General features: G+C 33.8%; 1 protein-coding gene across 1 annotated transcript; it reads left to right on the plus strand.

Moving 5' to 3' along the window:
• Positions 1-2,928: 2,928 nt before the first annotated feature.
• LOC143919945 (glycoprotein-N-acetylgalactosamine 3-beta-galactosyltransferase 1-like) lies at positions 2,929-13,501 on the plus strand. Its single transcript, XM_077442550.1, has 8 exons — positions 2,929-2,984; positions 3,591-3,649; positions 5,108-5,231; positions 5,970-6,238; positions 10,329-10,467; positions 10,553-10,776; positions 10,850-11,007; positions 12,067-13,501. Exons 2-8 carry the CDS (start codon positions 3,628-3,630, stop codon positions 12,316-12,318), a joined length of 1,188 nt encoding a protein of 395 aa, XP_077298676.1. The 5' UTR covers positions 2,929-2,984; positions 3,591-3,627; the 3' UTR covers positions 12,319-13,501.
• Positions 13,502-14,290: the final 789 nt, after the last annotated feature.

Below are 14,290 nucleotides of genomic sequence, written 5' to 3' on the forward strand. Positions count from 1 at the left end.
GAGCCGCTGCCATAGATAACATATAGTTTTTTCAGAAATTTTATTTATAGACCAGATGTGCTTTACAATAAGTATAGCGTTTTCGTTATCCATTTTATATGTGATTTTTTTTAAGAATTGCGTAGCTTAGTGAAGAAGGTTGATAAAAATCGAATATTATGCCGCTGATTCACTGCCAATGGCTCGTCCACTTGAACTACAATTCCCTTGATACAATATCTTTATGATTTATTATTACTTGCAAGGTTGTTGGGAAACTTTTCTAATTTGCAATGATTATCAAGCTTTTCTCAAAAATAATTCTTTTTAATGATTAATTTGATTATACAGGTCTACCCCACGGGACTGAAAGTGAAAAGGTTGAAAAGGCAAATATCGGAAGGCAAAGATTGAAAATCGAAAGATCAAAAAAAAAGGGTGCATGGTAAACAGTACTATGTATATATAATATATATCGGTGGCATGCGGTGAAATTATCTCTATTTTTGTCACACAGCCTTGTTTAATGTGCGCGCGCAGGATACGGGAGGAAAAGTCTGTTCCTCTTGTTACTGTTGTATCCTGCTCGCGCAAATTAAGAGAGGATGTACGACGGGGGGAGAGAGTTTTACCGCACGCCACTGATATATATACTAACCGTTTTTCATATGTATGCATGATAAACGAATATTTTCGACTTTTTCATGGTCACCCTGATTATACATACATATACTAAATTTCTTTACAAAACTGATACACACAGATTTTTCATTACAAATTGACCCTTTTCATTTCGAATTGACCATTGAAATTTGAAATGAAAAAGGGTCAATTTGAGATGAACAAGGGACAATTTGAAATGAAAAAGGGTCAATTTGGAATGAAAAACCTATATGCATACTGTTTGTGATATTTCTTTATTTATCTGTTAAACTTTTCTTTAATGAGTTTATTTTTATTATATTTTCCTTTGCATTTTTATCTAATTAATTTATTATCTTTATAAATATAATTTTTAGTAAACAAAGAAAATGCATACATAATTAACATATTATGTACATTTGCAATATAAAAATGTGTTCACCTTCTACAATAATAATGGCATGTAACACTGAGCAACAACAAAATAATACCGGAGCAGAGACTAATCAATCTTTACTAAGTTTGACCCGCTGAATTCGAATATGTCAGGGGTTTTTTTTTTTTTGCTTGCTCTCGTTTAAAATATATGATCGTTTAAAAATATGGGCAATTTTTACAGATTTTTGGCTTTTGCAGTCTTAAATCCAAAACCTAGCAGGTTCGGTGATTATTCCCAAAAAGCGATCTCGATCACAGAACATCTGGTACCCAAAAACTCCATCAATCGAAATGTTGTACTAGCGAGAACTCGAGTGCCAGATATTCCGTAATCGCGTGGCAACGATTTTTGTGGCAACAATTGTCGTGCGCGTGATCACAATTTGCGCAATAATCCGCTTACCAATCTACATACATAGTATTGCTATGCCAAGGAGTGAGTATTGGAATCAATAGTTAGATATTTTTTCACAATCACAATGTTTTTTAACAAATGTATTAGTTGTTGCGGGAAATTTTCCTGGATAAAATATGAAAGTAATTTTCTTCTATAAAATTATTATGCTTGCTCTTTACATTGGGCAAGTGGCGACAATTACTAGTGGCCAGTGTGCACATTATTGTGCACTCGGTAAAATATCGCAATTGGGAATTAATGTACCAAATATATAACAGTATTCTTTGGTACATTATGTATCTATACATAATGTACCAAAGAATACTGTCCGTACTTGCAGGTTGCCTGCTGCTGCCGATACGTGCCGACTAGGTATGAACAGACCTTAAGAAGGCTGGACACCAGCGCCTTGTCCATAAAAACGTATTACACTTCTCCCTTCCTCAATTATGGCACTGGAGAAATTATTTTTAATATGCCATAGATATCCACCATTGGCATGCATCTGTGCTTTTATTTTTTTGATTAGTTATTTTTTATAGGAGCTAGGAACCGCCAAACATCTATAAAATCGCCTCTTTTTTACACCCACGAAAAGAGTCCAGTGTGCTTATTTAACGGTCGATTTAAAAAAAAATACGCATACAGTTGCATAGAAAATATCTTTCTGATACCGACGATGAAATTTTTTTAAAAATTGGTCCAGTTTCGGAGGAGAAAATTGGAGAATACGAAACCTCGATTTTGTCAATTTAAAATATGTATTATCTGGTCGAAGCGCAACTGTCGCATTCACTCAATATATATATCGAAAAAAGGAACGGCAACAAAATTAAGGTTTCGGGTGTACAGCCCTCTTAAGACAATATTATACACAATTGTAAAAAATATAGGGCGTGGGCTTCCACCCCATTTTAATAAAGTTAAGCCGATCCACAAGTACTAAAGAATATTTGAAAAAGTTTAAGTAACCCTGACTTAAATAATATATTTAATCGATTTTCCAATAGCAGATAACATAAATCGGTGATAATTGTATTTAAAACTAAAATATAAAGATAAGTAATCTTATCAAAGCCCTTGGTATAGATGAAATTTATTACAAATTATGTTACTTTTATTTAAACCGAATTAATTTGACAAATATTATACCAAATAACGTATAAGTACTAGCTAACAATATCAGCTGCCAAACGTGACATACAATATAAGGTAATTGGATTATTTTTGCCATGAAAATCGCGAATACGACTTTTCGGCTGCCAGATGTTCCGTTATAGATATTTTAGTGACTTTTAGGCGAGCGCTTTGTGACTAATAATCAACGAACCAAAATATAAATATAATAATCATTTTTCATCTTTTTTTTAATGCAAATTGTTAATTTATTTACTTAGTTTAAAATGACAATTCAACGACAAAAATCTCACCTCCCCCCCCTTATTTTTTTTATCTAAGTTATGGCCGCGAATAAGTCGTCGTTGGGGTGTTGTCATCGACAGTTGTGGCGGGGCGCGTGAGCTCGCAGGTTCGTTGTTTGTGTGTGATTGCATGTGCATGTTTGGATCGAAATGTCAATGCGGGGCAAAGCCCTACAGACAAAGACTCCGCCCCCCCCCCCCCCACCTACAACCCCATCACTTCACAATATTAACGATTGCTAATGAATACTATTTGCAAATTCATGAACCCACTGATCAACTGTCAATATTACAAAAACATATTTTCTAATCTAACCTTAAATGTTTCGATACATTTCCTTACTCGTATAATCATTGTTGGAGTCAGTTTTATTGCAAATCTTTCACACTTACTGAAATGTTTGTTTTAGTATTATTATTACTTAAAGTTTTATCGAATCATAAAATGAGAAGGTCAAAAATAATAACCATTGTAATGTTATAACTATAATGCCATATTTAGTATTGAAAATAAATCATATGCAAGAAGCTACACGAAAATATTCATTTCTATAATAATAATACTATGATGATTATTAACGTTTTTAGATTTTGACAAATATTCAAGCAATTCTTTGAAATTTACCACGAAGAAAAATAAATGTGAATATAATTATAAATAATTAATTCTTATACTATATTCATTTGTGTTGTTTTTTTTGTTATTATTTCAGAGTCAGCTAGAAGAATTTTTATCAATGTCCATATCAAATGGGTATTCTAAATGCCACAGGTAATGAAATATCTATGTGTATACAATTGTGTTGTATAATATGTGGGAATACATTTAGCATAATGAGGGTATCATCATAATTAATATCACCTCTATAGTGATCTCGATTTATTCGAAATCGGCATTTTCCGGACGCATAATTGCATCGACATTGTTGCGCTCTTTTGACATTGTATTTTTTGGTAACCTGATTAAAACGCACTTAAAAATCGCCGATTTATGTCAATTTTGTTTAGTGTTGTATAATTGGAGTAATTCAAGGACTGAAATTATTACCTATCATATTGTATGCATAATGATTTTTAATTCTAAATTTATTCGTTTTTCTTTTGTATAATCTGTAAATTTGTAAAACACCTGTAAGTAACAAATATAATGATATTTTATAGATAGAAACAATGTGCAAATTTTGCATTAAAAGTGCACTTGTACAAATTTTGCATTGAAAGTACAAAATTGAATTACATATTATATATTTTACATATATACATATAAATACAGTATACTCTCGATTATCCGGGCTGTCATGTGTTGCGGAAACGCATCAGGAACTCATAAAATGAAACTTTTGGTGATTGGGAAAGCAAAGAAACCTCGATCTTGTAAGAAGGAACTGAAATGAAAAATCTTCCGTCGATTATTATAGTCAGAAAGGGGGCATGATGAACTTATGGTTACAAAATGTTTGCTCCCTGATATGACATCTTTGATTCAGTCCATGGACCAAGGTGTTATATCATCAATGAAACGTCTTTATCGTCAAAGTCTGCTGAAAACTCTTGTTGAGGAAGATGGCAAACTGATCAATTTCTGAAGAAAAATGATGATATTGGATGCTATACACAGAATAACACACAATCTTGGTCAAAAGTAAAACCAATAAACACTTGTTCGATCATGGAGAAAGATTCTTCCTGACATGGAAATAGATTTAGTGGATTCTGAAGAGAATGAAGCACATGATATATCTGAAATATGTGGATTATTGGAAAATTTTTTGAAAACGTGGATAAGGAAAACATCGAGGAGTGGCTCTATCATGATTTAATTGATCCAGGTTTTAAACGCATGGATGATCTTTTGTTTCTCAAGAGGAAGAAAATGAGAGTGACACTACAACTAAAGAAGATACCAGTGGTTACATTAGTAATATTAAAACGGTACAACACTAGTACTAACTACTAACGGCCACTTATCTGCTTAACTATGAGAGTTTTTATTAATAAATAATGAGTATTAAAATTTTGAAACAGAAATTTGTGTTGTAAATATGATATTATATTCGAAACCAAGTCAAAATGTGACGATTCGGATCATCCGTGCCCTTCCTCCCCAGCATTAGCCCGGATAATCGAGAGTATACTGTATACTCAAGTACATATGTGTAAAAATGATAATAATTTAGTGTGTATCAACGCAGACTTATTAATATTAACTGTTTGCTTTACACTTTTGCAGCAACGCGGCCAGCATTGAGACGCAAATGTATTCTAACTCTCACGCTCGGAGTATCTGCTGGATTCACCTTTGCCTACATCATACTCGTCTCGACCGACTACAATGCTCATAATTTCTGGTCTTCGTAAGGATATATTATAAAAAACATTATCTTTCCCTTGATGTGGGTATTATAGTACACACTAATCAATAAGATGATTAGATTTAGTCGGAGTTTTATTAGTTTTTTTTAAAGGAGAGACAAATTTCGACATAACAAAATGAATCATGATGAATAGCAACAAAAACGTCACGTTTTTTTGGTTACTAGAGCGGAGTATAAACAAACTGTACTAAGTTTGGCCCGTTGAATTCGAATATGATGATGATTTTTGCTAAGATGTTCTCGTTTTTGAGACATTAGCGCTTAAAATAGTGCGCAATTTTTACATTTGTTTGGTTTTTGCGGTCTTTAACTCAAAAATTAGCATTGCTGTGATAAAAGCGAGTATTGAAATTAATAGTCGGATGATTTTTTTTTATTAATTGTGATTTTTTATTCCTTTAAAATACTTAATAATAGCTCAATACTATAATTTCTATACTGCAATACTATAATTTCCTTGTAAATGAAAAACAAAACCTTTTATATTATTTGACAGTTAGTCTTACATTTAAATTAAGTTTCACAACATCAAGAACTTTTCGGCACACTTATAATTGTAGCTTGGGCGACGCCTTATACCTTTTGAACCTTCCTAGAATAATATAATTCAAACTAATCTATTAATATACATATTATAAAATGCACTAGATAGCGTATCTGTTGAGCTGGTTTTTTTTCTTTTTTTTAGATATAATATACGAAATGTTTAATTTTTAGTCAGCCAAGCAATTGTCATTCTCATGACCCTCATCAGGGTAGCGACCTGGAAGGCGTCGCAGGTCCTGCCTTCGACGTGGGTCAGCACGGGTCTGACGAGGAGTTTCACAAAAACGAGGACAAAACGGTGGCCGATCAGCTTGCGAAAAAAGTGCGAGTTTTATGCTGGATCATGACGAATCCTAAGAATCACCAGCATAAGGCCATTCACGTAAAGAAAACGTGGGGCAGCCGATGCAACATACTCCTATTCATGAGTTCCACTTACGGTAATCTATATTTCGATCTTGTACCCATTATATGTATGTACAACTGCAACGAAACAATGGGTTGTTTAATTCATAATGAAACAACACATCGAATGTTTTCCTTAATTTGTGTTCGTATCGATAAGTTTAGTATGATCGAACTTGGTTATATATAACAAGGCTCAATAGTCATTACTTGTGATATCTGTAATTAATTAAATCTACACTATATGATAATACACTTAATCTATATATAATATATATAAAAATCAATGTTTGTCTGTCACGAATGCGTTCCTATACCATTCAACTGGTTGCGATGAAACTTACAGTGAGTTATTGTGTGTATGCCCGCGATGGTTTCTGTAAAAATAAAATCCCCCAAAAACGGGAAAACAGGAATGAGTGGCATTGCAATGCAATAATTTAAAATGAGTTCGCGTCGCCACCTGCGTTGTTAGGTTAAAATAAACAAACAATTGAATAATTTCAAATGTGTTTGCCGCCTGCGTTTTTCCGACGAATTATCATTACTGTACATAATTTAATTTGATTATCAAGTATTAATTTGAAACTGAAACATTTACTTATCAAAGGAACAGGAATTACATGCGTTATTGTGGCATTGCTACGCATGCCAGGTTCAGCTAGTACTACTATATTTTGTATTTGTGAATGTTATCATGAAAACATGCGCACTGATTCTAATGAGATCAGATAAAACTAGGCTTTTCGAGCCTTGAAAAATGATTTAAATGGATTTCGACAGTGGGAAAGCTCGTTTAGTTTAGTTGGTAAAATTACCAGATTCAACCCTCTGCAAATTCATACTCTAGGCTGCTGCTAGGCGACCTACCGTGAAAATATAAACAAAAACATATACATATCGGTTACCACAGACGTTGAATTGAAGATTGAAAGTCATTGATTTAATAATGAATGCAGCACTAACAAAAAAAAACCATCTACGGAGCAACAATACGAATTAAATCAAGTGTCCCAGCCTATGGAAACACGTTTGCGGTTGGAAGAAGTTTCTTTATTGTCCAATGTACAAGTATGCCATCATCATCATCATCATCTACAACCGCTCACCATCCAGGATGAAGGCCTCTCCAACACGCTTCCACTCATCTCTGTTTTGCGCAACTCTCATCCATCTCACTCCACCATTGATGTATAATACACTAGATCCGCCCTCACGTCTTATACTGGTCTCCCTTTTGGCGCATGCACAGTTTCTCTTAGTAGGTACATAGGTAGGTACCGCTGCGTCGTAGGGAAAAAAACAATTTTTTTCCCAACTTCCCCGCTAGTTAAACCGCCCGCACCCCTCAGATAGTGAAGACAAAATCTCCGACCAAAATCACATGTCAGGGCCCATCTATGTGTATTATACATCAATGCACTCCACACATTTCATCTACCCATCTTCCCTGTGGTCTTCTTTTTACCCTTTTGCATTCTCTCGGGTACCATTTTAGTACTTCTTTTGTCCACCTTTCGTCCATTCTTCTAGGCACGTGGCCCTCTCAATCTCTACTCTACGTCTATGTTCACTACCCTTGTCATACTTCTCACCCACGCATTCCGTTTCCTATATTTACTCGTTATGCCAAGCATACAACGTTCCATACCAAGCATTGGACTTTATGTAGCATCTTGGCGTTCAATGTCCAAGTTTCGCATCCATACTGACTGTCATCACTGGCAAAACGCATTGATCGAAAGTCTTTTTCTTCAAGCAGAGTGGCATTTTTGATTTAAAGAAAAGATCCTATATGCACTTTTTCAGACTACGGTTGTGCTTAGTGTTAAAATCCCTGACATCCCTCGCTATTATTTTTTTAATTTGTTTATTTACTAGTCCAAGTATATATCATTGTATATATGGCAAAAGAGGTAGTTGCTCGACTTTGGAGGAGTGGGCTGGCTGAACTCCAGAAGTTCACTTTGGCTGGTACACTGGTTTATATACTTCATTTCGATATGCGGCTGTGTGCTGATGTCATTGCTGGAGGTTGTGCGATGCAATTGTTCGATGGAATCAGCGATTCTGTGCAGGTGTGTGATGTTATTTTATACGCTCGCGCGTTCCAGATCTAGATGTATGGAGGTCGTGCGATGCTTGTTTTCCTCCAAGTGCTGGGTTATGTGTCAAGAGGTCACTCAATCTGGTTGTGCAGCTGATACAATGCTGATATACGTACATATGCATTCCTACAAAAATTCAATTGTCAAATAATATTATTTATGAGCGACAGCTGATACTTTTTACTTTCTGATTTGTTTATCTCCGAAAACTCGCGTGGTACCCAATATCCAGATAGCAAAATTGGCATATAGAGTGATCGCATTGTAAACACTTGAACCAAATTGATTGTGACTTTTTCCTCATCACAGTTGAGAGCTTTTCGGTGTTCATATTGACTAAGTTCGACCGTGTATATGTAGATAAAAGAAATGTGTTGCACTTATATACGAAATATTAATGAATTTTTTACCGAAATACTATACATATGTATATTTAACATGTGATTTGACTTTTTACGAGAAGATAAATTTTTCATGAAAAATGTGCTCGATAATAAAAAAAATACTCGATTGTTTTCGTGATAGGTTTGAATCGATCGATCTTTTATATGTTTTAGAAAACATGTGTGTTTATGGAGATAATTTTAACACCGCTAATCTTATCAATCTGTAACGTGTTGGTAAGCGAAACGTTAACCATTACATTGAGTAGAATTTTTGCTTCGATTTTTTTTAATAGTTCTGTATATATGAATATTGAAATTGAATTACATTAACTTACATATGTATATATGAGTTTTAGAGTTAAGGAAAGCAGTTTGTTGAAAATTCATCAACTGAAAATTGACCACTTAAAAATCAAATCAAATTACAATCCTTACATTAACCGCTTAGCTGCCCAAAGCGCCTTAAGGCGCAAACAGCCGTATCTATTATACGCTCAGCGCGTCGGCTGGGCGTCTAAGCGGTTAACAGATTGTTGACAAAATAATTTTTGTAAATCGTAAATGGTAGTTGTTCCACTAAGATCTAAACGCTTTCTTTGAAATTACTAAACATATACATATAGTTGATAAATAATATATATATATATATATATATATATATATATATATATATATATATATATATATATATATATATATATATATATATATATATATATATAAGAACGAACGCGATGTGTGTATGTATGTGACGGACGCGTGGATTGCGATTTAAAAAAAAGTATATGTATGTATGTTGTGCCTAGGGACATTTAAATACACGCGAACATATGGATGCGGCGTGCGATCGTGTCGAGGATACGTGGGGGGATGTGGAGCGTCTTGACATGTGCTCCTGATATTGAGTACAATGGGGTTTGGTGCAAACGATCGACAAGCGCCAGACAGACTGAACCACAGATTAACTGGATGGCCGCTTTAAACGCAATTCTCGACGTCACGAATGATAGATTGCACATCAGATGACGAGTAACCTTTCGATGTGCACAGATGCAATTATTAAAATTGAGTTTAATAAGGCAAAATTCGGAACTAAAGTATCAGAAGCACAGAACGTATACAGGGTAGGTGTATGTCGGGACTTCGGGTAGATTTCGCTTAGTGTAAGTGCGAGCAGTGCGCACGCATAAGGTACACGTGTCGTTAATCTGTGCTTCAGTCTGTCTGGCGCTTGTCGATCGTTTGCACCGCATCGATTACAATGATATATGTATTCAAATAAATTTAAATAAAATAAAACCATTAACTATTAAAATAAAACTCAAATATATTTAATCAAATGTTTACTATTATATTAGCCATAATTAAGCAGTTTATATTACAAATACCGAGCGAAGCCGGGTATAACCACTAGTTATATTTCATATAACTTTATTTTAATTCGTGTATCAATTCCTTTCCGAAACCACCTGTTTAAACCAACGGGCATAACACTAGTTATATTTATATTCATGGATTCATGTTAGAGTTGTAAGTTGTTTTTAACTTCTGTATGACAGTAATCTAATTTTATTTTTGATGCTCTTTATATTCTTAAAATGTATAGACTTAATTTGATATTATGATTTCAGACGAAAGTTTACCGACCGTTGCTTTGAATGTCGACGAGGGCCGTAATAATCTATGGGCGAAAACCAAAGCAGCTTTTAAATATGTTTACGAACATCATAGAGACGACGCAGACTGGTTTATGAAAGCCGACGATGATACGTCAGTGAAATTATATGAATTTGTATCATTGATTGAAATCTATATACAATATGTATGTATTTCTATGGAGTTTATACGCTTGCAGATATGTGGTAGTGGAAAACTTGCGTTATATGCTATCGTCGAAGGACACGGAGGAGCCGATTTATTTCGGATGTCGGTTTAAGCCCTTCGTTAAACAAGGGTATATGAGCGGTGGAGCTGGATACATTTTAAGCAAAGCTGCGTTGCATAATTTCGTAGAGGTAGCTTTGAAGAATCCGAAATTGTGTCGACCAGACCACGATGGATCGGAAGATGTAGAAATAGGTCGGTATTGTTGTATGATAATTATTTATTTGGTGATTCAATGTTGATCAATGTATGTATGTTTTCCTTTCAGGAAAGTGTTTAGCAAACGTCGGCGTTAAAGCGGGAGACTCTCGTGATTCTCTCGGACGCGGGCGTTTCTTCCCGTTTGTGCCTGAACATCATTTGATACCAGGTCATGTCAATGATGACTTTTGGTACTGGAAATATATCTACTACAAGAGTGACGAAGTGAGAATAATTCTATTTGAATCTTCTCATATTATTCACGCTTATATTATGAATTACACTGTTCGACACGAAAAATGTTTCAGAGACGAGATATGACTTTTCTTATAGATCTATGCCCAGTGAACACGAATCTGGTAATAAAATGTGTTGATTGGCTCGAGATTCGGAGATATATGTGTTTTTTAAATTGCGCGATTTTTCTATATCTTGGTGTTGTTCGGTCGATTTCTCAAAATCTGTTAATTTCTGTTCAAAATGAATATTGTAATCTACAGTCGGGTATTTTATCTTTCATTTGTAGTACTTTTCAGCTTTCAAATCCCTCTAAGTAGTCGTCCAAATTCGTTTATTTTATCGAGGTAAAAAAGTTATCAATAGAATTTTTGTTATTAATCCACAAGAATAGTCGAAATATGATTTTTCTAAGTGGAATATTATTTAATTCTCATATAAAGATAATTTAATATATTATCCCTATTAATTCAATTCAGATTCGTGTAAATACGAGTAAATACTAGTACGAGCTTTTTGCTCGCAATTTTAGCGATTTAAAGTTCAGCACACTTCCAGTTAACCCTTTTAAACGAAAACAAAAAATAGTGTGGTCAGAACACTATCCTAATAAACATGTTTCAATAGAAAATACTCAATATAATATAGTATTAACAGTGAGAAAAAATCCCAAGTGAAAATACATAATTTTGACTTTTGATTTGAACTGGACGACTACTTAAAGAGATTTAAAAGCTGAAAAGTACTACAAATGAAAGATAAAATCCCCGACTGTAGATTCCAATATTCATTTTGAACAGAAAATTAACAGATTTTGAGAAATCGACCGAACAACACCAAGATATAGAAAAATCGCGCGATTTAAAAAACACATATATCTCCGAATCTCGAGCCAATCAACACTTTTTATTACCAGATTCGTGTTCACTGGGCATAGATCTATAAGAAAAGTCATAGCCCGTCTCTGAAACATTTTAAAAGTCGTCATTTGTCGAACAGTGTTATTATCGAAAAATATTTATGTAAATGATTAAACTTTGTTTTTAGGGATTGGATTGTTGTTCTGATAATGCAGTTTCGTTCCACTACGTCTCCCCGAATCAAATGTACGTGATGGACTATTTAATATACCATCTGAAACCGTACGGAATCAATTATCAGGTTGAGATGCCGACCTTGTTCGGCGAGAGCAACGGAGACTCGACTAAGTCATCGTCGACGATCTCGGTAGACGTTAAGAAAAAGCCTGATACGCCCGTACAGACTACGGCACCTTCCAAAACCGTCGTCGCAAGTTAAAAGTACATAAATATGTATATATACGATGCTGAGCATTTATTGTGATTAAAAGATCAAAAGAAAAAAACTCGGTGACAGATACTGTTTAATTGTCTCTTTTTTTTCAAAGTGTTGGTTTGAGAAAATTGTGTGTTAGTTCCTGAGATAACATTGTATATGTATATTTTAAACTCATTGATTTTACTTATGGTGTGCGGATCGAAATTTATCATTGAGTCCTTATATAATATGTTAAATGATAATTTTCGATTTGGAGCGTATTTTGTTTTGTGTGTATGATTTATCGAAAATTTTGTACAGTAAAGATTCTTGCTTCTTATAAATCTTCAATATTGACTTTTCTCAGTCGAATTTGTAAAAAAATAGTTCATCTATGTATGTACAATAAGTAGGGTGCTTCACAATTAAATAGTACATATTCTACTCTGCACATGTCCGATTTTATTAGAAAGGCTGTCGAATTAGAAAGGCTAATGATAAGTAGGCGCTGTGCTGTCCTGCTTATTTTGGCTAATGATTTATTCATAGAATCCAATATGCATACGTTACCAAGTAAGAGGGGCATTATTTAAATTTGTATTAAGGAATTACTCGTATTTTGAGTTTGTTTTATACCAAATATTTATATAGTGAATCTTATCCTTTTGGCTGAAGTTTGTCAGTTTTTAAACGGTGATATAATTGTTTTGCTATTCATTCTACGTATCGTAATATGTAGAAGGGAAAAAAGTCGATTGCAACGTATGCGCAAATTCTAGTTACCACAATATTTATGTAATTTTTTTGTGTTTTAATATATATTTTTAAACATACCAAAGCTTTTATAACTAGGACGTAAGGTTTTTTTTGTGATACATTGCCATTTTAAAATTCTGTAGTTAGTAATTTTTTACAGCTATTTTCATTGACGCAATTTATGTAATGAGAAACTATATCGTTGAAATTGTTTGCACGTTGACACGAAAAGATTATAATTATGATAATGTGTAATTAATATGTGATGAAAATTTGAAATTTCTCAGAATGTATATTATTTTAATTTATTCAAAATTCAAAGTTCGACTATAATATAATATGTATTATTTTTAAGTGAATTATAAATTTGCAAATGTGCCATTATTTATGCTTCATTATTTTTTTTCTAAGATTTGTATTAAATAAAATTTTTACAATAGATTCGTTTATTTTCTTTTTTTTTTCAAATAAATAGGATTGCATAAGTGTCCGGCTACCGTTAAAAAACGCCTACCGCCATCTATGAAAATCGGGCACGAACTTATGCAATCGTTCAAAACATATGTACTTTATTGATTTTAATTTGCATACAATGAAAAGCTTATCTATTTTGAAATCTCCGCCAATGGTTTGACAACTTTGAGCCTAAGTGTTTTAAATTCGACCATAAGCACATATTGATGATTTATTTATTTTTATTAGTGAAAGGATCATTTCACAAAAAGCGAGCTCGCCCAAGTCACTAAAATCTCGATCACGGAACATCTGGCACTCGAGATCTCGTTAGTACAATATTTCACGTGACAGCTTTCGATTATGGGAGTTTTTGGGTGCCAGATGTTCCACGATTGAGATTTTAGTGACTTGCGTGAAATCTCTTTTTGCGGAATAATCACCGGACCATTTTTATTATATTTTGACATTGAAAAAATTAGAATGATGCTTAAAATACATTAAAACTGAGTTTCAGCTATAAAAAACTGCAAACATAGAATAAAGGATTTTATTTTTATAATAAACTAACGTTGTGCCCATTGATTTGAATTGAATTGATTCACGAATTAAAATAAAGTTATATGTTATTTATAAATATAATGTAAGGTAATTTATAGGCGCGTGCGCGAATTAATGCGCCGTCACCCATTCAAAATGATGAATGAATGTGTGTATGGGTCATCCGTCGCTCGGCCTGACGTTGCACATGCCTGTCGTCGTTCGGTTTGACGTCACATGGCGC

This window comes from Arctopsyche grandis, chromosome 12, assembly GCF_051622035.1.
Source record: "Arctopsyche grandis isolate Sample6627 chromosome 12, ASM5162203v2, whole genome shotgun sequence".
In the NCBI taxonomy this organism is placed as follows: domain Eukaryota; kingdom Metazoa; phylum Arthropoda; class Insecta; order Trichoptera; family Hydropsychidae; genus Arctopsyche; species Arctopsyche grandis.